This window comes from Vanessa atalanta, chromosome 21, assembly GCF_905147765.1.
Source record: "Vanessa atalanta chromosome 21, ilVanAtal1.2, whole genome shotgun sequence".
In the NCBI taxonomy this organism is placed as follows: Eukaryota; Metazoa; Arthropoda; class Insecta; order Lepidoptera; family Nymphalidae; genus Vanessa; species Vanessa atalanta.
This window is the reverse complement of record NC_061891.1, coordinates 4,534,636-4,562,207: the sequence shown is the minus strand read 5'-3', so window position 1 is coordinate 4,562,207 and position 27,572 is coordinate 4,534,636. Positions and strand designations below refer to the sequence as shown.

Here is a 27,572-nt window from a genome sequence, read left to right as displayed (position 1 = left end):
CATAATTATTATTATTTTTCTTTATTACCACATCCTACAAACTAGTTAACGGTTATGTACATCTATTTCAGCCATATTGGAAAAAAGTTATATTATTACAATATACATCGTATTGGTATAGATTTCGTTATTTGAAACAAAATAATCACGTTAAATTTATCCATATAACGATTATAAACTTCTTGGATGTCTTAACTATTTCAAAACTCATATCACAGTATAGTATAGAAGTAAAAAAAAAACGACAATTTGTTTTGTGAAGAGAAATAAAAGGTAAATTCAAAAGAAAATAATTTTATAATACGAGAATTTAACCTATATCATTGGAATTTTTCTACGTGCGTCTGCAAATTGTGTCTTATTATTAAGACCGTAAAATGTAAATTAGCTTATACTTTAACCCTTGCTGCGCTTGGATTCTTTCACGACATCTTCTTCGGAGGTCTCTGATGTACCGCCTTCGATATTTTTCTTCTCTTTAAGCGCTTCTTTGACAGCGTCCACCAAATTCTGAGGCTCCGATATCGAAACTTTTTTACCTGTAGAAAATAAATATATTCATTATTTACCAAAAAAATGTGTACAAAAATAATTTGTTTGCAATCACTTTGTACAAATTAATAACACTGAAAAAAAAAAACACTTTTAACCACAATCGGTAAAAAAAAAGAAAGTTTATTACAATTATTACTTATGCAACATAAACATCCTCATCGATTACCAATTAAACATATATGTTAGCATAGCTATTTAAACGTTAGAAGTTCTAAATATGTAAATTTAAGGATTTTTATATTACTAACGTTATGAAACGAGCTTATAGGGCATAAAATAAATATTTGTTTCTATTTTTTTTAAAACATTTAAACTATAAACATTCAAATTTTATACAATCAAAACGACAGTTATTTTTTAAACGAGTAGTTATAGTAAGGCAATAATCTAGACATATTATGCCTTATTTCTCAACTACGTTTCAAGTTACATACTTTACTAATTGTCTAATTTACAAAGACATTTTGTGTTTACGAATTCATTAGCTAATGCGTATTATGTTAACACTACTAATGATGCTACCACAATAAGTTTATGTAAAAACATAGTAAGACATGATTTTATTTATAAAGATTAAATACTATATATGTTTACGTTATTTTATGTTTAATAATAGACAAGAAACTAAAAACAAAATATAAGTAAATTTGTTTATTTTTAATATGTAGAAACTAGCTTCAAAATCGAAACACATTTTTATTATGTCTCAGATGTGTTCCGAGCAAATCTCAGATAATAACAAATTTAGAATGTCAAACGCTATATCAATAAATATAAATTTGTATTTCTCAAGATTATTCTTTAGTTTTGTTTTCTAAAGTATGATATTTAAAGAAGAATTAGAATTATTTATTAGTAGAACAATTTAGGGGTAGTCACAATTACTAGTTTGTTTTAACACAAATACAGTTCTTAGCAAATATATATACATATGTGTATTAGAATATTTGTCACAATCTCGGTATGTGACAATAATTATTAAATAATTTAACACCCAAGATAATTATGATCGTGAATAATTCCAGCGGCTCTTTTATGGAGAAATTGTCTATGATATAGGAATATTTATTAACAATCTATACTTAAACATTTATACAGTCTATTTCAAGCAATATCGTACCCATGTTAATAAGTCGTTAGTGTACTTGATGAATGTTAAGAGATTAAATGTTGTTTGGGGATTTATAAGTTTAACCATTTACTTGTCCTGTCTTGGCCTACGAGTCGTGTAACTCATGGTTATTATTTTAATATCGAGTTTGCTGTTTGGACAGGGGCCTTGTTAATACAAAGATATTATATCCTATACTAATATTATATATATTTATAGGCATGTATTGCTATGTATATATTTTTTTAAATTATTCTTTAACTTCTGTGCACATCCTAGTGACTACTCTCCTACACTATTCTGGGTTGGCTGGCAGAAAATGCTGTTATAGCGTTAAGTCCGCCCTCTGTACATGTTTTATTTGTACAATAAAGAATAATAAAAAAAAAAATATTAAAGTACTCACAATACTTTGACCACATTGAAAATATTGATCATTCAAGTGAATTAAACAAAAATCTTTTGGTGGAAAAAACAAGGTGCCTCTATACACGTGTCAAAAAAATGACATATAGAGTACTTTTGAGATATTTTTTTTAATTCTATTTATCGTCGTTACATATACAATCTAATAATAACAACATACTATGCAAATCTAAGTAAATTAGTGATCATGTTTAATGGGAATGTTTTACTGTACTGATTTAAGGTACCTCAAAGCGTGCAAATTAAAAAAAAAAAAAAAAACTTACAAAAGCGCTTTCTCTTTATATTTTGTCACCTACGAAAGCAAAATAATTGTTAGAGCGTTTACTAAAAAAATATTCACGGATTATAGCATGATGGTGTGTGAGGGACTGAAAGGGAATTCAAATGAAACAACAGATACGGTCAAATAATTCATATATTAATGAAATTATATACAATTTCAGACATAACCATCATACTATATCCTCTGTAAGCTATCACATTCAAAACATTATTCATTCAATGCTTTTAAATATATAAGAAACTTATATACATAACATATTTCTAAGAAACATTATATTTTGTTTATAATAATAAATTAATTAATTTTAAATCAATAGGGAATATGCATATAAGGGTATTAAAATCGACCCTATCTTCATTCTTCTACAAAAAAAATTTATTGATGAAATAAGGCAATTCAATCAAACTTTTATATGGTTTTGCAAAATGTCAGACACTATTGTTGAATATTCTTTTGGTTCGCTTTTAATTCCGAAACAACAGATAACCTTTTATTTAATAATTCTCACTAGGATAACTAGACTCTCTATCTCCTCTATGGTCTCCACAAAAAACTGTTACAGATAATACATCTCATGACTATCAGCTTGATTACGAGTAACTTTAAACTTCTCCAAAACGACGTTTTTTTGGAAATTAATTTGATAACAAAAATATTAAGAATAGTTTTTTTTTTTTAACTACTGATCGAAAATTGATGAACGACTTTTATTTATAAAAGATTTGACGTTAAAAGAAGCCCGTCAAAAATATTGACATTTGTTTTCGTTTTTAATTTGTGTTTAAAAATTGTAGACGAACATTAAAAATATCAAAAATGCATAATCCATATTGATCCCAAATTTAATATCAATAACGCTTTACGCGTCATACAGTTCCGGATTTTTTTCCTTTTGCTTGCGTATAGTGTCTTTATACCCGAGTGGTACATCGGGATACCTAGCCTCACCCTCAGATTCTTTCTTTTCTACATATTTATATACTCCATATCTATCTTTGGGGTCGTTAGTTAGGAAGAATAAACACATAATAACAGACAAAACGAAACCAGTTACGAAACTAGTTCTATTTTTGTGCAATGACTCAAGTAAACTGTCTATGAATGTCCATTTTGTTCCGTCCCGTTCTGTTTCCGGTTCGCGATTCGCTTCGTGTATACTTTGTGATTCGTTCGCGTTACCGGTTTTTTTGCTATCGGCTGGAAAATAATAATTTCTTGAAAAACTGCAAGCTCTTTCTTGCTTGCTTGCTTTTCATTTCACTACATACATACGAAGACATTTGGTCTTAACGTTCATACTAACGGAATAGAAGCGGATATTATTAAGGAGCAAATATCTTTTAAATTTCAATAGATATCACTTTATATTTAATTAAAAAGAATGGTACTTTAAATATCTGATCATAGCTAGAGACATATATAATTTTATAAATATCTAAATAAAATATTTTATTGAAATGATTGCGGACCTATAACACCAGTATCGGAAGTCATACCGAAATAGCAACAAATGCTCTATTTGACATGACATACAACAAAATTTCTTTGGGAACTACTCATCGTTGAAAATACGTCACTTTGTGCTTGATAAAGTATTTTTTCGATTGTAAGCATCACTGATTATTGTTTATGGTATCATAAACTATCTGCCTAGTATATTTGAAAATATTTTGATAGTATGAGTTAGTTACAGACATATATTTCGGCATTTTATATGACTGAAGCAAAACAACCATTGTTAGCACAGCTGACTGCTCTTATAACTATCGTGTCATTTCGTTATTTATTTATTGAGTTATTCTTTTTTCTTAATTTTAATTCTTTACAATCAGATCAGCATTGTTATATCGCATCGGTTGCCATCGTAAACTTAGTAGGCATATTATTAAACAGTCGATTTAAAAACAGCGGCATCAATTAAGCAACAGAAGTCTTATTCAATAATAAGAATAATCATACAATTATGATATAATCTGATATTTAAAAATTGAAGATGGAATATAATGCAATGGATAGTATATTGAAAATACTGTATGATTCTCAATTGATGAATCAGAATTCGACTATGAATATCATCGTCATTAGCTTACCTTTTTAAAATTTATTTTGGGTTTAAGTTGCCATTCTTCTCTTTTCATACCTCTCCCCTCTCTCTCTTTCTCTATCTCTCTCTCTCCCCCAGTTACTCGTCTTGCCTTATAAGCACCCACAATCGTTCCTAACACTCTTTATGTAACATGATATTCATACGAATTCACCTTAACAAAATTAGTTCTCGTAATAGATTTATAAATTTTAATGATAATTATACTTGGAGCAAAGATGAGAGAATAAGAACTTCGCTATATTTGAACATTGAACTTATTTCCATGTTATATATTATATGCTCCAAGTTTCTTTGACCGTTTGAAAAGTTCTATCGATTTGAACTGACTTTAGATAGTATTAAATGTTACAATACACTTAAATTAATCTCCGTAGAAAAATGCATATAAATACACAGTTATTTTTTTGTTTATATTTAATTCATAATTAGCATAAGAAATAATATATTTAGATTTATTTGACAAGGTGAATATAATAATTTTATGACTACGTTTTCTTACCATCTCTGTCATAAGAAACGCCGTGTATTTGGCCTGGCGTTTCCTCTTCTAGTTCAGCGTAAGCGTATACAAGTGCCTTCTGCTTTTCACTCAGCGTCTTCGGTACCTTAAATAAGAAGTAAAAAAACATTCATTGGTATTCAAAAATCGGACAAAGCCCGAATAAACAATACTAGTGGGTCGACGGCGAAACTTCTCGTTTATTCAAAATATTCTAGCAATTTCGAAACCTATGACAGATTTGGGTTTGATTTCATTTCATTGTAAACTGCAAGTCACTCATGTACATTTGGCGCCAAAATTATGAAACTTTATTTCAAATGTAAAATAGTATACATTAGTTAAGTTAGAATTGGAGTTCGTCGATACCAATTTACTTTAATTTTGTTTACGTTTTTCATTCTTTTTCGTGTACTCTAACCGGTCAGTGACATATTTCCGCTCTCTAAAATTAATTATTTTTTAAATTGTAACGATTTCATTGGTCGAGAGCACGAATTATCTACGATGTGCGTTTTGAACGTCAACGAAGCTGCTATCGGAACTTTGGTAGTTAAATTTGGTATAAGTAGTTCAGTGGAGTAGTGTCGTATTATAAATAGAGATCTATTAATCAAGAACTGTTTAAGAACGTTTAGTGTACAATATAGCTGAGCTATTAGCAAAATTAAAGGAATAAGTAAATCTAAATTTGTTTATCTTCTTCGATTGGTACAGGATATACAGATTCAATCAAATTCACTCAGTAATCACAAGAACCGGTACAGAAAAACTCAAGTGAATTATTGTTTTTGTATGGTACTCACGTAGAGTTCGTTACGATAGAATTATCTATTGTATATAAAAAATTATATATGCGATCGTTTCGTTCACGAGATACGTATCATCGTGAATGAATTAAGTAGTATTCAATTACTAAAATTGTCGAGATATATAACTATTTTCCGAATAAATTTTGTAAATATTTTTTTTGGTTGGTTGAGTTCTACGAGCTTTGTATGAGCTTTACGTTTTCAACACCATACCAATGGTATACGAGAGGCCTAGCGATGTAAACGATGCAGTTTTAAATCGAACTCATTATTTAGTGCGGAAGTGCCGTGTTTAAACAGCCTTAATTTGTAATTACGAGTGATCTCACGCTGAGAAATAAAAAACCTGCATTAGTAGATACAAATCTGGCACAATATTCACGAACCTATAGCGGAATAGCTGGAATATTATAATAATTAGAATATTTGATAAAAAACAAAGTCCATACCTGTATTTTAATGTGCACATAGTGGTCACCGTGTCCGTGCTGACTAACTCTCTTCATACCTTTCCGAGACAAACGGACTATGCTGTGAGAGGACGTGCCCGGAACAATCTGTAACAAAAATATATGTAAATACACACAGTCATGATGCCCCAATTGTTAGATCACGTGAATTTTATAAATAATCTCGTGGTTTGAAGTGAGGAAATTTTGAGGAAAACTGCATGTGGCAGGAACTTTGGAGCACCATGGCAGAGTGAACTCCAAACTTTCTCCACAAAAAGGAGAGATAACCCCGCAGGGGGACATTTACAGCCTGTTACTTTACTGCACATGTTTCTATTTCGCTTGTCTCACTGGTAAAACAATATAAAAATACAATAAGCTAACCTACTCTTTAAATTAAAGTAATGAATAAGCTTATCTCCTCTCCTTCCATTATTCCTAGCTTTGAAGCTAGGAAACCTTTATAGAGGGTTATTGGTAATTCGACGTATTCCCGTTAGGAGATGATGGGGGTGACTGACCCTGTAATGGGGGTGACTATTTGCGATAATTTTAACTCCTAGATGCATGATCCAAAAGAAAACCATTTTTAAGGTATCACGTTTTTTTGCTTATTTCGAAATAAGTCAAAAATGCAACTTAAAAAAGTTATTTAAAAAAAAGTATTAATTTAAATCTACTTTCTTTTTCTGATTTATAAAAACCAGTAAACAGTTATTTATCAACAAAATTAAAATAATAATTATAGGTTTTAATTTAAAAATGCGAGACGGAAAACGATATTATTTAAAAAAAATATACTTTTTTTCCACAAGCATAAATTTTTGCCCTAAAAATCAACATTTCCCAAACATTTTTGCCCTAAAAACAAAAAAAAATCGTTATGAAACTTGTCTTACAGATTTTTTTAAAAACATTACCAATTTCTTAGCTCTCGAAAAATGTATAACAACTAGGAACTTATTTCAAAACAACTGAAAAAAAATTACCACACCATTTAAAAGTCTTTGCAGTCAATAAGGAAATATTTACCTGTATTGTATGGTCTTCATAAAGGCCTTGTATCCTCACGGTTCCACCCAGTAACGCTTGTGACACTGAAATCTAAGAAAAAACCATTTTACAAATCAATTAAATTTTTTAAATATTTATTTTAGGGAGTCAGACATAGAAGTTCCATCATGACAGTTATCCATGGACACTTGAAATGGAAGAAGTATAAACAACTTCTTACATCATGTGTATGCTGCCAGATTTATTGTTATATCAAACTCTTTAGACATACAAATATTTATTTAAGACAGTAGAATAATTAGAAATCAGGTGGTAAGGACCCAGATAGAGTTGCACTTAACGTAATAATCAATAAACTATATTTGAAAAAATAAATAATAGTGTTAAAAATTCTTTGTGGTTGACTTTATGAATGTATGGACTTGTGTTTGTGTTAAAGCCCTTTTTTAATAAATAAATTTCTCATAAACCCAAAATATACCATGATTATATTTAAATTTAATTCAACCCCCAATAAATGTGAAAGTAACTCTGTCTGTTACCTTTTCACCAACCAATTCAGTTGAAATTTGGTACGAAGATAATTTGAGTCCCAGGGAAGGACATAGACTACTTTGTTTAATTCACCCCTCGAGGGGGTCAAATAATGGTGAGGGTTTGTGTGCTATAGGTTCTTTTATAAATTTCGTATGGGTAAAGCCACAATAGGTACAATACGTACTGTGCAATCAGTATGAACATCTGGTCCGTCTCTTTTAAAATAGCTTGAGCTTTCAACTTTGAATGTTATAAAGACTTCATTGTTGCCGACAGCCATTCGTACTGTCTGTCCATCTTCCACCCCAGCCGGTACTGGAACTGTAACTTTCTTACGTTGAACCTAGAAATTAAAAAATAAATTATCTAACCTTAGTATTTTATTTTTGTATTTAGATTATGTGGAATTACTTATTTCTTTAATATAAAACCTACTATGTGCAGATAAATTGTTTTGCTTGAAACTGATTGTATTACATTTATGCATTTTTTTTTTTTATTGCAACATTATCCTTTGTACATTGTACCCAATGATTATAAACATAGCAATGTATGTCTTTACATTCAGATTTTAATTTTTTCTTAATATACTTAAGTATGATTACTCACAGTCTGTCCCTTGCCTTCACATTCAACACATGGGAACTTAATCAGCATTCTAGTGCCATGGCAATGTCTGCAAGTTGAACGCATCACAAATGGTCCTGAAAACATCAACAATAATTCATTTATATCAAATAAATCTTTTATTTCTTAAGTGGAATTTATTTAAAGATGGTTTGGTGTGTCGTGATGATTTGTGATGAAATAGATGTTTAAAAATATAAATTAGGAAAAATACTGTGTAAAATAAAAATAAAATATAGTTTACACTCAAAAAGCATTTCTATTATAAGAATGCTCAAAATAATAAATACTAAATATTGCGCACAATAGTTATATAATTTATATTAAAAATTGTATTTATAGGAAGTATAGTACACATGTAAAAATATTTTTATTTGATGAGTGCTTATGCAATCAATCTTTGACAAGTGGTTGTATTGAATGACATTGACATTTGAAATTCAGTATAGAAGTTGATTATGTTATGAAAAAAATATAGGCTACCTTTTTTTTATTGTATGGGAATCAGACAAAGCTACTTTAATAAAACACCTAGAAACAACTAAAAATAATACCTACAATTATCAAACCGAATACAACATGTTGAGTGTTTTCAATTAACACTTTTTTCTTTCTAATAAAATAATAATCTGTGCACTGTCTTTGCACAAATTATTATTTTATAACAGTATTCTAGATACCATTTTTTTTTTGGTGTATCTTATTAAAAATTAGATTTAACTTTTTTACACACAAAACATGTAAGCTTATCTATCAAACACTGTAATAAAAATTAAACCAGTAATGTATTCTGTATTCAAATTAATTAATTCATAGCAACAAATTAAGTATGTTGTACTCTCTTTTCAAAATAAAATTATACAAGCAAGAATATTTATAAAAAAGAGTGCATGATGTAAATGAGTTTTAAATTAATTTATTTTTTATTGTTACCTCTAGAAAATGTTTCCATGCCAGTGCCATTACAATAAGTACACTTAATGGCTTTGGTGCCAGGCTCACTCCTAGAACCCATACATTTAGGACATGTGTCTACCACATTGACATTTATATCTTTGTTCACACCACGAGCTGCCTCAGTGAATCGTAGATTTACTATTATCTACAAAATATAACATGTTTTTTGAATTATAAATATATTAATACCATTATTAAAAAAACAAACTTATCATACAATTACAACAAAGAAAAGAGATATTTATTAAAACTTAGAAACTTACTTCTTGAGCTGCACCAAAACCGAACTTGCTCTCAGCAAAGTCGCTAAACGATTCAGCTTTGAATCCTGCATCTCCAAATATCTTACGGAAGAGCTCTTCAGGATCTATGGTGGATTTATATTGCCATTGATGTGTAAAACCATCGGGTCCTCCGGGTCCTCCACCCATGCCCATTTGCTCAGATGTTGTACCATATGTATCATATTGCTTACGTTTGTTTTCATCGGACAGGATCTGCAAAAATATAAACCAACAATGTACGACTTGATAAGTATTGACAGCCAATAAGATTTTCGTATAACTATGAATTATTTGAAGCAACTGTAATCATTAGTGATATAAAAATATATCAAATAATTGATTTATTTCAATATAAAAATCATTTGACCAGATACTATTTAATCTTTGGAAGTTTCAATTTATAGTTTGTATTTCTTACTAACCTCATACGCTTCGGAAACTTCTTGAAACTTTTTCGGAGCTTCAGGATCTGATTTATTTGCATCCGGGTGATACTTTTTAGCGAGCTGATAGTACGCCTTTTTGATATCTTTAGCTGATGCATTTTTGGATACACCGAGGACTTGATAATAGTCGGTCCTTGCATTTAAACTAGAAGTAGTATGAATGTATCGATGTCTCGCACTAAGTTCGCCATCTATAAACATTTGAGGTTATGTTTAACAAGGAATTTACCAAAATGGAACAATAAGAATTGATTGTAGTGAAAAATGGGGAATAGTTTGAAATATTGGATTTAATATTTACTTTAAAAATGTAATACTTATACCGGTGATGTAATAACAGCATGTAAAACTTACATTTAATATTTTTACGACCCAATGTCACGGTAGATACTACCGGATTCCTTAAAAAATGATTGCAATTATTACATCTATGAATAAAGCGACACGAAGTTTTTGATATATTAGAACTAAAAACAGCACTAATAGTTTTAGGATTTAAAAATCCAATAATACTCCGGGTCGGAGCCATCTTTACAGAAAAACTAATGTCAAATAATTAAATGTCAAATCGCTTTTCGTCAGAGTTGCAACTTATGAACTTACAATATCCATATAAAACATTTTTATAAATAAATCAATATTTTTGATAGTAAGCACTAAAATTATAATATATTATATATATAAATTATATTATAATAAATATATAAATTATATATTTCACACCTAAGATACATGATGTTATGAGGTATATAATGAACGATTTAATTACAAATAGTACATTCGACTTAATTAAAGAACATAAAATAGTTTACCAAAATTGTGTTGATTAATACAGGACATATCATTTAAAAGATCAATTATCATACTCAAAGCCTAAACTTCTGTTTCAAACTTAAGCTTTACAGCTAACATTTTAAGTTTAAAATGTTTAAACTTCCTAAGGAATTATAGTTATATTAAAAATAAGTAGCTATGTATTTTTTTTATTTTTTGGGTTTTACAGAAATATTAACTAGAACGATTAATGTTTGAATGATTTTCAGTAAATAAAAAATCCTATAGTTGTAGACATATAATAATGTAATTTAATAATGTCGTCTGGTTAAGGTTTGCGATGATTTTCTTGTAAGATTTGTGAATATATTATGTAGTTTTAACCATGCAAAGTCAAAGTCTAAGTAAGGTTAGTATTTATAATACAGTGTTAGTAGTATTTATAAAAAAATATTGTTGAGTTGGAATTTGAAATTTGGTGGTTGTATCTAGTCTTATAAGAAAATGTAATTCTTTAATAATGCACGGATTAATAAAAAGTTCATGTTTCTTCTTCTATTATATAGTATAGTCAGTCATGGTTGTAATGGTTGTAGTATTTTATGCTCTGTAAATTTAAAACAAAAATGTAAATGTACATATCGTTTAAGGTAAAGATATTTATAAAAAAATGATTTTGGATCCTCTGACAAAGACGCGTACACGTGATTTTATGAGGCGTTTATACAATATTTAGAATACCATAAAATAATGTTCTCAGGCAAAACCTTAGCGGAAGAAGATATGAACGCACGAAAGGTAGTACAAGCAGTGCAAATATATAAACTGAAAATATCACCAATACGACGAGGATAGAATATAAATTATACCTTTTAACTAGACATCGAAATCCAAAGAGTATTTATCGACCTCCATTATACATACTTGTTATAATGTAAATTATGACAAGCGGTACTGATATATTCCTTGATATATACTATTGCTTACACTATATACTATAATATATGAAAGGATTTTATTTTTAAATTTATAAAATAGATAGAGGGTTTTAAGAAACTGGCAATGAAATAAAAAATGCTCAATTTATTTTTCTATATGGTAACTCAAAGTTCTCTGGGCAACGGTAGGCAAGATGATTTATAAACAAAAATTGAGCTTAAAAAATGCCAATAATTGTATCAAATTTTGAAAGAAAACTGTACTCTAAACTATATAAATTGTAAAACTGGTGTGTAAAGGATTTTTGTAAATTAAAAGAAATAAGCGACATGGCTTCAGTTAACGTTCGGGATCAAAAGATCGAACAACAAGTAAGTAGTAGTATTAAGTTTTCATAGCATATTTAATTGTTATTTTTAAATAACTCATAAATGGCTATTCACATTTTAATAAAGTTATTCATAATATATGACGCAATATTTACGATTTTAGCGACAATTGTTAGAACAGAAGATGAAACAGAAACGACAAAATTCTGGTATGGTCCAGGCTAACGATTTAAGAGTGGGTTCTGCTAAACGTCCGATATCTGGAAGTCGGTCTCGTGAACTTCATGGTATGTAAGAAGCATGAATATTGAAAAATTGACCTGTAGTCTTTTCGCATGGATGTTTCGTCATTTTTTTTGTTATGCGTTTTATTTAATTTTGTTCATAACAGGATATGATGGTCCGATGCAATTTCTTATGTCGCCAGTCAATCCCGATCAAGTTATACCCCTCCAAACAAATAGAATATCCACCTACGATGGTAAGTTTTAATTTATTTTATTCTTTGTGGCTTGGTTTTTTGATTTTATTGTTGTATAATCATTATTTTTTATTAATCTAGCTGTAAAAGATATTTTATTTGTTGAATCATTATCCTATATTTAAAATTATATAAGAAAATGTAGTCAATATTTTATTATTATGCTAAACATACTTATTGCAACATTAATGAAAAATTTACTCGAAATGGTGTCTTCATTAAGAAATAATAAAAATGCTTATGATCAAATAAGAATGATAAATCAATCTTCGGACTTCCTAAGAAATACAAATTATATATACTATTGAATTTTTTTGTTATAATACTTGTATCACAGGTCATGGTCAAGATTAGTTAAAAAATGTTTGTGTATCATTGTGATTGAATTTGCTTTAAAACTTAAGATTGATTCTGCATGAATAATTTTTCTGCCCATGTTTTATTATCTTAATATACACTAAATTGTGTGAACTCAAATATTGCATAGGTTGTAAGCCTTGAGTATATAACATTAAGATTTTACAATTATTATGATTTTAAGAACTGCAGCTAATCAATACAGATGACTGTATTAGTTCAACCACAATGAAATGAGTAATGTATAGAGAACCTTACTCGTGACTCATAACTGGGTTAACATTCTAATTGACTAACTATATTTTGAACAAGTAGTGACTTCTAATAAAAGTGACTAACTTTATATTAATTCTAGTAAGTGGTTTTTTAGGGAGTGTGACGGTTCAGGAGCTTTATTCCCTCAGTCCATTTCTGTGCAATATATGTGCAAAATTTCATGATGATTGGACATAGTTAAGATGTGGAAACTAGACTCCACTATTTCATGTTCACATTTATAATATTAGGATTAATTGACTGATGACCACAGAATACTAATCCAACTCCAGCACAATCTTCTCAATTTATAACTAGACAAGTTTTTTATAATCTTATTTTTGATTACAGAATTAGGAAATCAAATTGAAGTCCTAACAGTGGGGGATGATGTTGGGGAAGGGAGTGGCGAAGAGGAAGGAGAAAGTGTCCCAGTATGCAGCATGGGACGAGATGCGAGTACGGATGACGTGTGTGCTGATGCAGCCGTCGCTCCACTCCAAGGTCGTCCTCGACGAGATGTTTCGCCGAGCCAGGTAAATCACAGCAATGAAAAAAAAAACTTGTGTGACCTTTAATAACTAAGTTATTATTTTGACGTTTATGGACGTCAACTGCTCCAGTATACGTTAATGAGTACAAATGAAATTTATATGTATGTTTGTTATTTGTGTTTCTAAACCATTCATTCGATTGTGATGAAATTTTGGTAACAAATCACCGAACTTTCAACTGCTTTCGCCAACGAAGGTTCCTCTCCGAACATTATAAATAATAATTAAAATACATAAAGTGTCTTTGTTTACTTGTTTGTTTGTTTATTATACTTTTATATCTTAACTACTCAACCGATAACCATAGCATTTTGCGCGCGGCGAGGCCGCATTCATAAACTAGTTTGTTATATGCTGTATACATAGTAAATCTACTATAAAAAGGCAACTATATTTTAAAATTACACAGTTAGGTAGTTTAATGAATTGACTAATTAATTTATTTGACATCGTGACACAGGGTGCTTGACCGATTTAATCACATCACGCGAGTTGGTATTTAATTTGTAAAATATGTTTGAATAAATTTGGGGTTATAAAATATATTGATTGGACCATGTTATCCAATTAAGGTTGACCCATTAGAACATGACCATTAACATGTGTCATTTAAGTAAATGGAATTGGTTTGACTAATGTGACCATACTTTTAGTTTTTAGCGGGACAGTCCCGATAGCAGTATTATTCCGCATTTCTCAAAAAAAATATCCAGCTATGACAAAATTTTAAGCAAATTTATGTTTTTTTAATAATTTTGTAAAAAATATCTTATTTTTTACAGTGATATTTGTTGATGTCCTAATATGAAGAATAAATGTATGGACAATTTATTAATGACGTGCTTAAAATATTTTAAAACTACATGTATATTAAATAACAAATAATATAAATATAAAAAATAAGATCGTGACTAACTATTCTGAAAAGTCCTGTTTGTTGACTTAAAACTGATTATTTTCGCTGCGGTTTTTGTTTTTTACTTTAACATGAGTTTAAATCGTGACCGATTTAACAAGTTAGTTTTGCGTGTCATCCTTATTTTTCGGTAGAGATGTCTTATTTCTGTCATTCTTTTCTTGTAATTGGTCTTATACATCCCCATTAGTTTTGAAATATATCTTGTGACTCCCAGACTCCAGTCTTTTTTGTCATTTCCTTACGGTGTAATCTGTCGAATTACAGTTATTTTTAAAAATACATTGCTAAGGGTTGAGTAATGTATTTTACCATACCAACTATACATCAATAATAAATTAAATTACATTAATGTAAGGTCACTATGTTAAGTGAAATATGACACTACATGACATACAGGTTTTAAATTTTATTACGAGTTATCCTTGTAAAGGTTGTTTGTATCCTTTATGCCTTCAGTCTTCCTCATAGTAAATGATACAGGATAATTAGCGTAATCTTAATTATTAGAAATAATTGATGTGATGCAATTAACTACGTATGTAATGTAAACGCCTTTATATATATATATATATATGTAAGATAAAATCAATAATTGAATCAGGTAAGATTATTAACAAAAATATAATTCTGCAAACAGTAAAATTTTGAAACGTCAGAATAGTATTTAAGAATAACGTTTTAATTATTGATTTGACATCGTAAGCTAGATTTAGTCAATTTTTTCTATACCAGACTATTCGAGATTTAGCCACAATACTGTACTACATATGCAGAGAATTGTTTTAATAACTGAAAAATATTTAAAATTAGCGTTGACAATTGTGGTTTTAAGTTGTGTGTTAGTGTTAGGCAAGAGCTAGTATAGTATACGTTTGAAATCCTTGATTCTAATTAGTCATAACAAACAACACAGTATGATTGTTCATTCTTATGATGAGTTTCTAACGGTAAAGCAATTAAACTTAAATCAATGTTTGATAATATATATAGATTAAAAAACTTTCGTTTCTAAAAATTTAACAATATCATGGTAAGAAATTGTTATAAATTTTTACATACTTACTTCTCCAGAGGTAAATTGCATCATTGATATAAAAGCATTACATAATTTAATGATTGGTTTCAAATTTATGGTCTTCCTTTCAGACGGCGGAGATTGAAGGATCCGTGGAAGGTTCCGTGGAGACGTTTGTAATAACTCCAGCAAAACATGGAACATTGTACAAGTGTCGTATCGCACGTGATAGAAAGGGCATGGATCGAGGGTTGTATCCGACGTACTTCTTGCATCTTGAAAAAGATTATGGCAAGAAAGTGTTCCTGTTAGCTGGTGAGTGAAAACAATACAATACATTACACAAAATATTTAGTATGCAGCGATAAAATAAATGTGACAAAAGTAATTTCATTAAATACATTTTTGGGTAAAGGACTTGAATTTGTATAAAGCATACAAATATACAAATATTTAATTAATTAAACATCCTGATATCAAATATACAGGCATACATTATAAAATTAAATTCAATACCAATATAACAACGAAGTAACTGTAAAAGTGATATATAATACAGATTTAAATAATGTTTTTATTTGATTTGAATAAATGTCAATAGTATGAGCATGTTGATTGGTAACAAAGATTAATTATTAGACGTAACATAAGAGATAATTTATATTATGTTTCTTCAGTCAATTTATAACTCGTACAATATGATAGAAAATATAACATTTATCTTAATATCAGACAATATCTGTTATCAGGGATTTTGTGATTTAAGATAAGTTATAATAATAAATCGTGACATCGAAGATTTTATATTTGTAATCATTGTTACCGATTCTTCCTTAAGAAGGTGTAAATAAATATGTGTGTAGTTTTCGCTTAATTCCTGTAAGTTGATATTTTGAAATTATACATAAAAAGACGGTATACCAATAACTAAACCACCTACATATTTATTTGTACTGTTGACCGGAAAAATATGTCACATACATTTTTTATTATTTGTAGGTCGAAAACGTAAAAAATCAGCAACATCGAACTATCTTATATCAACGGATCCGACCGAGTTGACACGCCAAGCCGATAGTTTCGCTGGAAAGCTAAGATCCAATCTCCTTGGCACAGCTTTCACGGTCTACGACAATGGTAAAGCTTGGAGAAAAAACCATAGAGACCCGCCTCGACACGAACTTGCCGCTGTTGTTTATGTAAGTACTAGTTTCTGCCCGCAGCTTCGCCACCGTGGCAAGAGTACAAAGCTCCTGCTACCATCTACAGATCAATCATCATTTAATAATTTAATGATTAAACTAGTAGTAGGTCTCTAAGTAAGGGTAGGTACCTAGTCATCATTTCTACGAAACAGTTTCAGTTTTTCTTGGTATGTGAGCCAGTATATTTAAAGGCATGTGTATTAAAATGCATGTATATTAAAAGGTAAGGAATAGTTAATATTGCTGCAGTGCCTGTGTTTATAAGTGGCTATGACATCATCACCAGATGCATCTATTTTTAAAAAAAGCACTTGTTATAAAATAATTTATTTTTTCTTAAAATAATATTTGGTACATCAAAGTCTTCTTAACAACTTTAACCACAAATAAGTTATAAAAATATATAAGAAGCACATATAATCAATGAATTCAAAAATTAATTTATCTGTTAGCTACATGTTATTTGATCTCGGTTCGAACAAATATTTTTGTAATTTTCCAACTTAGCAATATCATTTAACACCTGCTAAATTACAATTAGTATATTATAATTTTGGATGGATGGCTTCAAACTAAAACGTTTGAGATGCTTGTATATATACAACATATTCTCATACTATATAATCTATTCATATTCCAGGACACAAACGTCTTGGGGTTCAAGGGACCTCGCAAAATGACTGTCATCTTACCAGGAATGACACCTGATCGACAAAGAGTTACAATTGCACCGCAGGACGACAGTGAATCACTCCTCGAACGATGGAAAAGCCAAAACTTCGATGATATAGTGGTCCTACACAACAAAACGCCCGTTTGGAACGACGAGACACAGTCGTACGTTTTGAATTTTCATGGACGCGTTACTCAGGCGAGTGTGAAAAACTTTCAGATCGTACACGACTCGGAACCGGATTATGTCGTTATGCAATTCGGTAGGATCTCCGAGGACGTCTTCACTATGGACTTTAGGTATCCACTGTGTGCGTTACAAGCATTCGGTATAGCGCTCAGTTCGTTTGACAGTAAATTGGCATGCGAGTAATTTTATTATCCTATCGCTTTGTATTGATTATTATTATTATTATTGGCTACTTAAAATAAATTAATAATTAATTTAATTCATTCACAAATAGAATATCAAATTATGAAGTCTGGTTTTTAATCATGTTTACATTCCATTTATTTAAATTTATTTTATATTATTAATGAAATATACACATTTTAAAACCACTCGTATATAAAATTTTAAATTGTTTAGAATAATATACTAAAACAACAACAAATTACTGAAGTCTATTTTTAATTATGGAGTACTTAGAAGTACTAAGAAAATATAACCATCAGCACAAAAAGAATACATACATTATATTTGCTTCTACATGCTATTGCAAAATAATATCTATTTTAGAATCACACATATAAAATTAGACAATGGAGGCATAAAAAAAGAATGATATCTAGTTTGACCTCTATGGTTTAAAAATAGACTAAAATAATTAAAAATATTTACGAATAATTTATGTTTATATTTTATGAAACAAAACGCACATAATATAATTTTCGGTGCTTATTCGACTTAGGTTGTGTTTATGAATTAGTTTCATCGATTAATCAGTGAACGAAGTAGTTACGATAGTTTGTATAGAATTAGTAAAAACACATCTAGTTTATGGTCCAAGAGGAGACAGGAAGGATTAGAATGGATTTACCGCAACCGATGTCTTTTCAAAATCTTCGCAGTTCCATAATAAATACATTGTTTAAATGTATATTTTATTTTTACATCATTCTAGTAAGCGCACAAGTTGATTGCCATTATAGAATGGCCTAGTGGTGCAGTTATTAGTCATATTAATTTCTTGATATTTGTATATCATTTGTATACAGTAAAGTAAATTTTAATATTTTCACATATTTATAAATAAATATATTCTTTATTTAAAAATTAATTCTGTATTTAAGTACTTTAATTATTGATAATTGTACAACAAGTGACAAGGTCATGCCTTGATAGTAGTAACCTGAAGACTCATAAGGCAATGGTCAAGGCTTACTACCCCTACACTTATGGTGTTGGGGTTAGTTAGCGTACTTCTGACTCTAATGATAATCAACTCGCACGCGCACGATAGATAACTAATAATTTCTACGAAATAAAATTGGTTTTATTCAAATTACTTCGGGGTTGTGGAGTATCCAAGTTGAATCCATATTTAAATATAAGTCAATGTATAGAATTAAGTGTGTAGATAGTTTTATCGATACCATGTGAATTAAACATTCCAGTAATTTATTAAAACTTATCAAAATTATTTTTAATTATTAAAAATTTATGGATATTTCCTTTTAAACGAACTTGCCTTTTATATATTTCATCACATTATAATGTGTCATTGTCCAACATATATAAATTGTTATTTTGTACTAGTCATCATTTTTAAGATTATGTAATTAATTAAGTTATTATCTATGGTTTTATATAAATAATTATGTAAGCTGTGTATGAACAGAGAATATATCAAAAGTGGCATGTGTAAATTCCAAATGGACATAAAATGTATGTGTTATTAGTGAAACAAAATTACGCCATTTTTAGTATATTATCTAAATTTATATTATAATTTTTTTAGTCAGTCTTATTACCACCATCACAATTCAACGCTTTAAAACAATTTTATTCTAGTATATATTAAGGTTTTAAATGTCTGTAATATAATAACAATATATTAAAAATACCGCACAATAATTTAGCCATTTTGACCAATTCAGTATTAGTAATGGCAATAAGTATTTCTTCACTATTTCGACAATAACATTACATTCGTTTTCACTGCCTTAAAGCAATACTACTTATACGTAAACGCCCGGTTACTTTATTCAAGGAAAGATTCAGATATTAGAATTGTCTATGGGCTTGTTAATTATGGATCAGAAGACTATAACTAATAGTAGAGTAAATGTAAAAGGATGACAGATAGTTGTGCTTCAATAAGAAAAATCTGTGACCTAGTGCTAAAAGGACTTAATGATAACAAAACCCTTGGTTTTGATATTCAGAATAGGAACAATAAATAGCTGTTGGTTGTTTTATATAACATTTATTTTTGTATAACACTGTTGCTATTAGTGATGTGAAGCTTATGTCGTTTTAGCGATTTTTTTTTTTATGATTCGACAAATGGCAGAATATGTAATATATTTTACCCAAGTACTTATTACCGTACTTAGGCCCTTTTTGCACAGGATCACTAAATTGTAAACATCAGTAGACGTTTCAATCCGTTAGTAATCCTTTTTTGAATACATGTAATAGGGCTTCAATATGGTATATAGATTTATAAAAGCTCATTTTCAACACACTTGAAATACTGATTTTAATTCTGGATTGCATTCTTAATACTGTCACTATTCATACAAAATAGTGTGGTTGACAAAAGCTCAATTTTGTTTCAATATAATTCGACCGGCTTTTTCGAGCACTGTATCTTTTAAATCATACAAATTTTATTCTCTACGGTTACTTAAATAATGTACAAGTATCTTTGACACGTCATATGATTCAACGACAACTCATCAATTTTGACGTTTAGGTTGTAAGTTATAAAACATATAGGGGATTTTATTTATTTAACCGTTTGACGGAAAAGGGATTAAAATTAAAATTTCAAGGTAGAATTTGAGAGCAAAGTTTCTGACGGGGATATTTCGTACTTAGGTGTTAAATTTTTGTTCGGAGTTAGAAAGACACTAACCCAAAGAGGGAAGAACCAAGCCATCGATAATATACGAAATTCCGCCCGTGCTTAGGGGGTTTGCGTCGTCTAGTATGTTGTGGGCATAGGTGTTGTTCTCTATACCTTTGATTTTACGATGATCGGTTGAGTAGTTAAGACGTGAAGGCGTAACAAACAAACTCACTTACGCATTTATAATATTAGTTAGGATACTTCGTTAAGCTATTGAGGCTTGTTAAATTATGCAATCTATTATTACGTTTTTACGATAATAATTATGTTTGTAAATATTTCGCCTGCGCTATAAACGCAGCAAATACTTTTACGCGCAATCTTATTACAGGAGCTAGGACATTGGGGAATATGATTCAGTTGAAAATTTTGTCTGGTTCTGCACAATTTTTTATATTATCATCAAATTTTATTTCTATTTTTGGATCGAGCATAGATTGGTAAAAAGTTAAAAAAAAAGATATTGTTTCAGTATTATAACGTAACTGAATATAAATGCAATCCGAATTTCGATTTATACATATTTCTTTTTGTACTATAGTAAACTGTAAGAGTAGACAAATTGATGTGTGCCTATGGTAGGATATGTGTAGGTAGCTTAAAAGAAAATATAAAATGAACTGTAATATAAATAATTGACGTAGAATAAATGCATTTCCACGAGCTTCTAGTGTTTATGTACGTGTATTGATGGTACTGTTTTTGATGTTAGCACAAACTTTTTAATTTATTCAATTTAATATTATTTCTATTGTCTTTCAAAACTATGTATGAACTCACTTCTGTCTTTTGACTCTATTCATTTAAAATTAGTTATATACTATAAGTTTTATTGTGTTTATGAATTATAACCATATTTATATAAATAATGACTTATCCTGTATGAGCTGAAGTATTGGAAATATATTTTTGAAATAAAATAATATAGAAAGTTGAGCCAATCTCAACTACAGGAAGGATTACAATTAAATTATGATCTTAAAATAATTGTTTGTTTTTTATAAACGAGGCTTATATTATGTTAATATTCATTTTCAACTGCTTTTTAAAATTCTCGAAGTAATTTGTATACACATATATATTAAGATATTAAAGATTTGGTGTACTGTGCCTTTGATAAGAAATAGGTTAAATGTTTGTGCCTTTCATTTTCACGTCTACTATATTTTGTACCTGAAGCATTTTGTATATGCTTACTCCTAGATATGCTTTACACCTAACAATGGTAGAATTATTCAATTAGAAATATGCTTTTAGGTACATTTATGGTAGTAGATATATAGTATTCTAGACTTAATGCTCTCAATGTGAATAATGAAAAAGCAGGACGGCGCATATAATGCACTTCGTCGCACATATCGATACTCCACGCTTATATCGTTGTATTATCGAGAAATAAGAATTATCGAAAAATAATTAAATTAAAAAATATTAATTTTGTAATAGGACAAAATTATATCTTTAAATTAAATAAAAGTATTCTTACATAACATATTATGTAGATACCATTTAAAGCAATGCTATATTAAAACTAATTACATTGATTAAATTGAGAGCAGTGAGTCTTAAATATTACTATAGACATTTTATCCTAAATGAAGTCACTTCAAAATCTATCAGGAATTGTTTATTGTTCCACATCACATTTAACTTGGGATTTTATCTGATTTAATAATTATACTCTCATATTTCCTCTTAGTCAATGCATTTTATTTATATAGTGCTATTTTTTGCATTTTAAATAAAATAAAATATGTAAAATGACTATATCCTCCATATTTCAATGGAATTTAAAAAATGAATATCATATAATTTTGATGTAACACATGTAATTTAAAATAAAGGGTTATTAATATAAATAATAAATAAATATTGTACGAAGTATTTCAAATATTAAAGTAGATTTAAAAGCTATTATCAGTTTTGGATATGACATAATATAATCATAGTTTAGCTTGTAGTCTTTTATACAATTTCTATTCAATTATTACATTTCAAATGTTCTATTGACTAATATGGCAGGACTATATGATATATGCTGAAATGTCCCAATAGGATGTAACATATAGATCTTATATGAAAATTCTGGGTTCAAATCTGAAAATGGCACACTAATGATTATAAAGGGAACATTAAATGGAATTTTGGAATAAGCGCCAATTCTGCCTCATCTCTATGAGGCCAATTTATTTGGACATAAAAAAGATGACATTACTTTTAGTCCTGTTAAATTAGTTATATAGATTGTTTATGGCAAAAACTACACTAGTACCATTGCTTAATATAAACTTTTTATGAAATGTATTAGTTTGATGTAATAGTCATTAAATTGCACCATTTTATTGATCACAATATTGTAATCCTGATCAATTATAATTACATGAATAAATAATGGTCAATTCAAGTTTTTTAAAGTACAATAACTTTACCGAGTTTGTTCTGTTATATTTTTAAAAACTAGATTACTGACATAGTATATATTCAAAAATCATGTTTTGAGGCTAATTTTTTAGACCATAATTTATTAGTTTATAAATAACTCAAAATCCAATTACATATTTATCAAATATCTTGCATTTTGTTTTCAATAAAGAAAATGAGAAAAATGTGTTTCTTATTTCGCACATTAATTTTCTTCCTGTATTGCTGCTAAATACCTATTATATTTGATTTATCAATTAAAACAATATTAAAATAATATATTAAATAGAATGAATTGAATAAAAAGTAGTGGATGCATAGAAATAAAAATAGTAAATGGCTTTTATATTTTAATTATCACTTTACATACAAAGTTAATCTATCTTTGCTGCGGCTGCTGCTGGTTTCTTCGCTTTGATCGGCCTTTGAGAGCGGAGAATAGCTGAGGCACGACGAAGAGTAGCTTTGGCCAAGTCGGTACGGTAGTTGTTGGCTCTGATCAACCTCTTTACCTTGTGGAGGGATCTCCTAGCTCCGGCTTTGAACTGGCGACGTACCAAATTCTTTGATGGCTTGTTCGTAGCTTTCGCTTTTTTGTACACAACAGTAAAACCTTTCCTGTTGGGATTCTCAACCACGCCGAGAGCCTTCTTGTGGATCAAGCCATTGTATCTGTAGGCGTTGAGGTTAGTCACATTGTTGGGCTCTTTGCTGAAGGGCTTCTTAATGTTGCGCTTCTTTACTAAGAAGGCGTTGTTGTTCCTGATAATCATCCAATTTAGATGGGACGACATTTTATTAGTTTGCACGAAATCCACCAAACAACGTGCTCACGACGTGTCCGTAGACAAAAGAAAAAGACTTTTAGAGTCAAGTGTTGCAATATTTGAAAATAAACTTATCATACTCATATTTCATAGACAAAAAAGTGAGTAGTGAATCTATAATAATTTTAGTTAAGAATTGTGACCTGTTAAAACTCCTAAAATTTATCTCGAATTTAATCAATAAAAAAAATTATGTATTAAATTATAAAAAAAGGTTGTTAGTGGCTAGAAATAAATATCTATGGAATTTACCGTTGTTTCGTCATTTTTGGCACTTATGGTGATATGTCAAATTCCAAACTAAACTTGTCTGGTACAATTTCGTGTAGGTTCTTATAATTATTATACTTTTTTATTTATAAAATATACAATATTTCATGTAATAAATGTAGTTCTTGCATAAAAAATTATATGTGAATTGTGAAAAGTGCCAAATTGATGTCTCGATTTTGTCGTTATTATGAATCAGATTGATCAAAATATAAACAAAGATATGATTGATTCTGATCTTATTGACGTGGAATCTCTGGATTTTTCAGATGATCAAACATGGTATGTATTTAATTTAATAAATTTTGATCCTTTACATCATATATTGAGCCACTGTAACAAGAAACTCGTGCAGTATTACGAACAAGATTCATTAACTCGGCAAGTCAGCACCTGTTCAAATTTGTATTTAAATTAATTGTTTTAAAGCATTTTATTTTCACAAATACTTATCTGTTGAGGGTATTTATTATGGGAATTATATGAATAAAATATATTACTTAGTAATGTACCTTAAACATAAAAAATGTTATGTAAAAATACAGAGGGTGTAAGTATTTAGGTGATGTTTTATAAAGTTAATGCATAATATATATTATTTGTCACTAATACATACAATTATAATTATAATTTTGCCAAGTGTTATCAAAGTTATTGATAAGATAAATTGCTTGTACTGCATGTATTATTTTATGATTTGCTTCTGTTTCTGAAGAAATAGTTTAATTAGAATATTTACAAGTATTAATACAGATTTGATATATTTATTGTCTTTCTTTTCTTCCACTATTTTAAAATCTTATGATATCACAAATAAAATGCTTTAAGTGCCAAATTTCTGCCTATATCATTCTACCTATTTAATTTAAATCAAAATTGGTATATTGTCAGTGTGTGTAACAAGTATTTACTCAATTTATGCGACCCTAATGATTTTTCAATGGACTAAAGTAATATAATGCATTGTATTAGATAAGAATATACAAAAGTGATATCTTTAATTATTACATATAAGACTTTTATGTATGGGAGAAGTGGTTATCTATGTATTGGTACTAAGCAGTATTAAGTATATCTTAAACCATGAGATTATAGTGTAATGTTTACTGTGCTTTTAATACCACTGACTTATTCATGTTTTAAGTCAAATACAATAATATAAAGTATTCATGTTTTGCAGTTGAATGTCTGATCATAGAGTCGTACCAACAAGGTGGAGTTGTAAAGTAAAAATAGTGTTTATGACTGTAATATGAAGTTTATGCAATTGAATGTAATTTTATATATAAAAAAAGGCTTCATTGTACAAACTACAAAATGGTATTATAAGTTTTTTTAAAACTTTATATGATTGCAGGTTATATATAAATCCAGAAGACTCTGGTCATAAAGTCGATATTGTAGAATACAATTTGTCCTGCGATTGGCCTATTATTGAGGACGAGGAATATCTCAAATCTGAAAGAGACCTTTATGCGATACTCGATAATCTTCTTAAAAGTAAGTATCTAGAATAAGAGATTTATGGTCTTACTATTAAACATTTTAAATTGGTGAATATTTATCTATAGATTGGTTTCTTTCTATCATGTTTTTGATGTTTGAAAGAATGAGACAGAAATATTTTGGCACTATACAAGAGATATACGAAATTATTAGTAATGGAGCTAAAATCTTATTTGAAACTTATTTGTGTTATTACTTATTATACTTTATAGTTATTTCCAATTGATATGTTTTATTTTGGTTTCAAGCTAGTTACATTTTGAACAGTTTCATATATTGGTTACGAAACTAGATAAATAAAATAATATATGTATAATATATTTTTTGCTATACTGAGATTAACTTGATTAAATTGCTTTAAATGTCAATTATATAATTATTTTTAAACCAATATTATAATATCTGACAGATGAGATTGTACTGTATTGTACGATATATTTAATATGTAATTGTTTCATTAATCATTATCGTAAATGTACTTATGTTAATATATAAAGTAGGTCATATTATTTGCATAAAAAGATAAAAAAATCAGAATACAATATAGATAGGTATATAGACATTTATTACAAAATCTAATAATTTCATGTGAAGTCAATTAATTTTAGCTTTTAATTTTATTTTATTTGTTTAATATAGAAAGGTAGATACGTTAACAGACTATGTTATAGGTTTTTTTATCCTTTATGCTTGATATTATAACGCCACAAACTCTCGTTAAATCAAATTAAAAAATAAATTCGTTAAAGTAAATTTATTTCTGTTGGCGATATAATCATTGATGTGACACACACACTAAAATTTAGACACATATATAAGTAATCACTAATAACTAACAGTACATAATCTCTATATTTCGATAAGTAATAATCTGATTATGTTATTTTTTAAAAAAAATTCTAATTATGAAGAATGGCATTAAGAAAAACAATTTTTTTAATTTAGTCTTTAGAAGTGGTTGGTTCCTACTTAGATAAACTAAAACCGTAATACTTAAAGCCAAAAATATTATTGAGATTAATTTGATTTTGGCCTTTAAAATATGACTAACTAGTTTCCTGTTCGGGGGGTGGTCATAATTTTTAGGTATAAAAAGTAACCTATGTCTTTCCTGATTATTCAAGCTTGCAACATTCCAAATGTCATCAAATTCGGTTCAGTGCTTCAGCCATGAAAACGTAACAGACATACAATTTCGCATTAAAATATTAGTATAGATTACAATACTACAGTGTTATTTTTATTCTAGTACAACAAGAAATTCAATTGTTGTAAATCATTATGTCATAATAAATAATTGAATGTCATTTGCCATGGGTCATAGAATTTTAACAAAGAAGACCATACACACAATGACGAGATGTGTAACTTACATGCTTATTTAAAAAGATTACTAAATTTCTGATACTGATACAGTATCATACATATTAATATATTCGGCATTTATATGTTGGTCGGCAGGTGCTAGGCATAAAAAAGTATAAATTTCATCGAATTCTGTTCAGTATTTTGTTTGGAGCAACACATACATAATTATTTTTACATTTATAATACCAGTACAGATAACCACACGAAAACAACATACACACATAAGGCAAAAAGGTGGATACTTTTTTTTTTTTTTATTTTACTATTGTAACCACCTTTTGTTATTTCATTTCGTTTTATATGAAAAAGTAATCAATTAATTTATGTGGAATTCGACACTTATAATTTTATATCCGAATAAAAGTTAATATTTAAACAAATTATGAATGAAGATACTATCAAGCCGCGTTCGTGCGTAATATTATTTCCAATGTCCGAATGTGACTTTAGGTATCGATAGGTAAATTTTCTTTCTGATATATTCTTCATT

The 27,572-nt window shown here is 28.8% G+C and overlaps 4 protein-coding genes across 7 annotated transcripts in view; 2 read left to right on the top strand and 2 right to left on the bottom strand.

The window, feature by feature from the left end:
* Positions 1-19: 19 nt before the first annotated feature.
* Positions 20-10,650, bottom strand: LOC125072355 (protein tumorous imaginal discs, mitochondrial-like). 3 transcript variants are annotated; one of them, XM_047682967.1, is made up of 11 exons: positions 10,468-10,650; positions 10,090-10,304; positions 9,647-9,880; positions 9,360-9,528; positions 8,409-8,503; positions 7,984-8,142; positions 7,281-7,352; positions 6,246-6,353; positions 4,985-5,090; positions 2,359-2,387; positions 400-539 (listed from the first exon to the last, which is right to left on the bottom strand). In XM_047682967.1, exons 1-10 carry the CDS (start codon positions 10,640-10,642, stop codon positions 2,374-2,376), a joined length of 1,347 nt encoding a protein of 448 aa, XP_047538923.1. In that variant the 5' UTR covers positions 10,643-10,650; the 3' UTR covers positions 400-539; positions 2,359-2,373. The 3 variants fall into 3 exon arrangements, with proteins under 3 accessions (XP_047538922.1, XP_047538923.1, XP_047538921.1); XM_047682966.1 differs by lacking the exon at positions 2,359-2,387 and having other exon boundaries at positions 20-539; XM_047682965.1 differs by lacking the exons at positions 400-539; positions 2,359-2,387 and adding an exon at positions 2,487-3,575.
* Positions 10,651-12,014: 1,364 nt separating this feature from the next.
* On the top strand, positions 12,015-19,408 carry LOC125072296 (protein king tubby). The gene is made up of 7 exons (XM_047682868.1): positions 12,015-12,197; positions 12,319-12,442; positions 12,547-12,636; positions 13,600-13,784; positions 15,868-16,051; positions 16,736-16,935; positions 17,582-19,408. The coding sequence occupies exons 1-7, from the start codon at positions 12,156-12,158 to the stop codon at positions 17,984-17,986; spliced, it is 1,230 nt and encodes a 409-aa protein (XP_047538824.1). The 5' UTR covers positions 12,015-12,155; the 3' UTR covers positions 17,987-19,408.
* Positions 19,409-23,448: 4,040 nt separating this feature from the next.
* On the bottom strand, positions 23,449-23,972 carry LOC125072297 (60S ribosomal protein L28). The gene has a single exon (XM_047682869.1). The coding sequence runs from the start codon at positions 23,903-23,905 to the stop codon at positions 23,486-23,488; it is 420 nt and encodes a 139-aa protein (XP_047538825.1). The 5' UTR covers positions 23,906-23,972; the 3' UTR covers positions 23,449-23,485.
* A 288-nt stretch (positions 23,973-24,260) lies between these two features.
* Positions 24,261-27,572, top strand: part of LOC125072371 (formin-like protein 20) — a 30,089-nt gene continuing 26,777 nt past the window's right edge. The window contains exons 1-2 of one of the 2 annotated variants that reach the window (XM_047682989.1): positions 24,261-24,490; positions 25,566-25,708. In XM_047682989.1, the coding sequence (XP_047538945.1) occupies positions 24,399-24,490; positions 25,566-25,708 (235 nt within the window). In that variant the 5' untranslated portion in view covers positions 24,261-24,398. The remainder of the gene's footprint in view (positions 24,491-25,565; positions 25,709-27,572) is intronic. The other variant, XM_047682990.1, reaches the window with a different exon arrangement.

Bases quoted from the DNA above. Each gene is read 5' to 3' on its own strand.
- LOC125072296 (XM_047682868.1), top strand. From the start codon at position 12,156: ATGGCTTCAGTTAACGTTCGGGATCAAAAGATCGAACAACAA. The intron at 12,198-12,318 runs GTAAGTAGTAGT...TTACGATTTTAG, and splicing joins ATCAAAAGATCGAACAACAA to CGACAATTGTTAGAACAGAA. The intron at 16,936-17,581 runs GTAAGTACTAGT...TTCATATTCCAG, and splicing joins AACTTGCCGCTGTTGTTTAT to GACACAAACGTCTTGGGGTT.
- LOC125072355 (XM_047682965.1), bottom strand. From the start codon at position 10,642: ATGGCTCCGACCCGGAGTATTATTGGATTTTTAAATCCTAAAACTATT. The intron at 9,881-10,089 runs GTTAGTAAGAAA...ATATTTTTGCAG, and splicing joins AAGTTTCCGAAGCGTATGAG to ATCCTGTCCGATGAAAACAA. The intron at 9,529-9,646 runs GTAAGTTTCTAA...TATATTTTGTAG, and splicing joins GTTTTGGTGCAGCTCAAGAA to ATAATAGTAAATCTACGATT.
- LOC125072297 (XM_047682869.1), bottom strand. From the start codon at position 23,905: ATGTCGTCCCATCTAAATTGGATGATTATCAGGAACAACAACGCCTTC.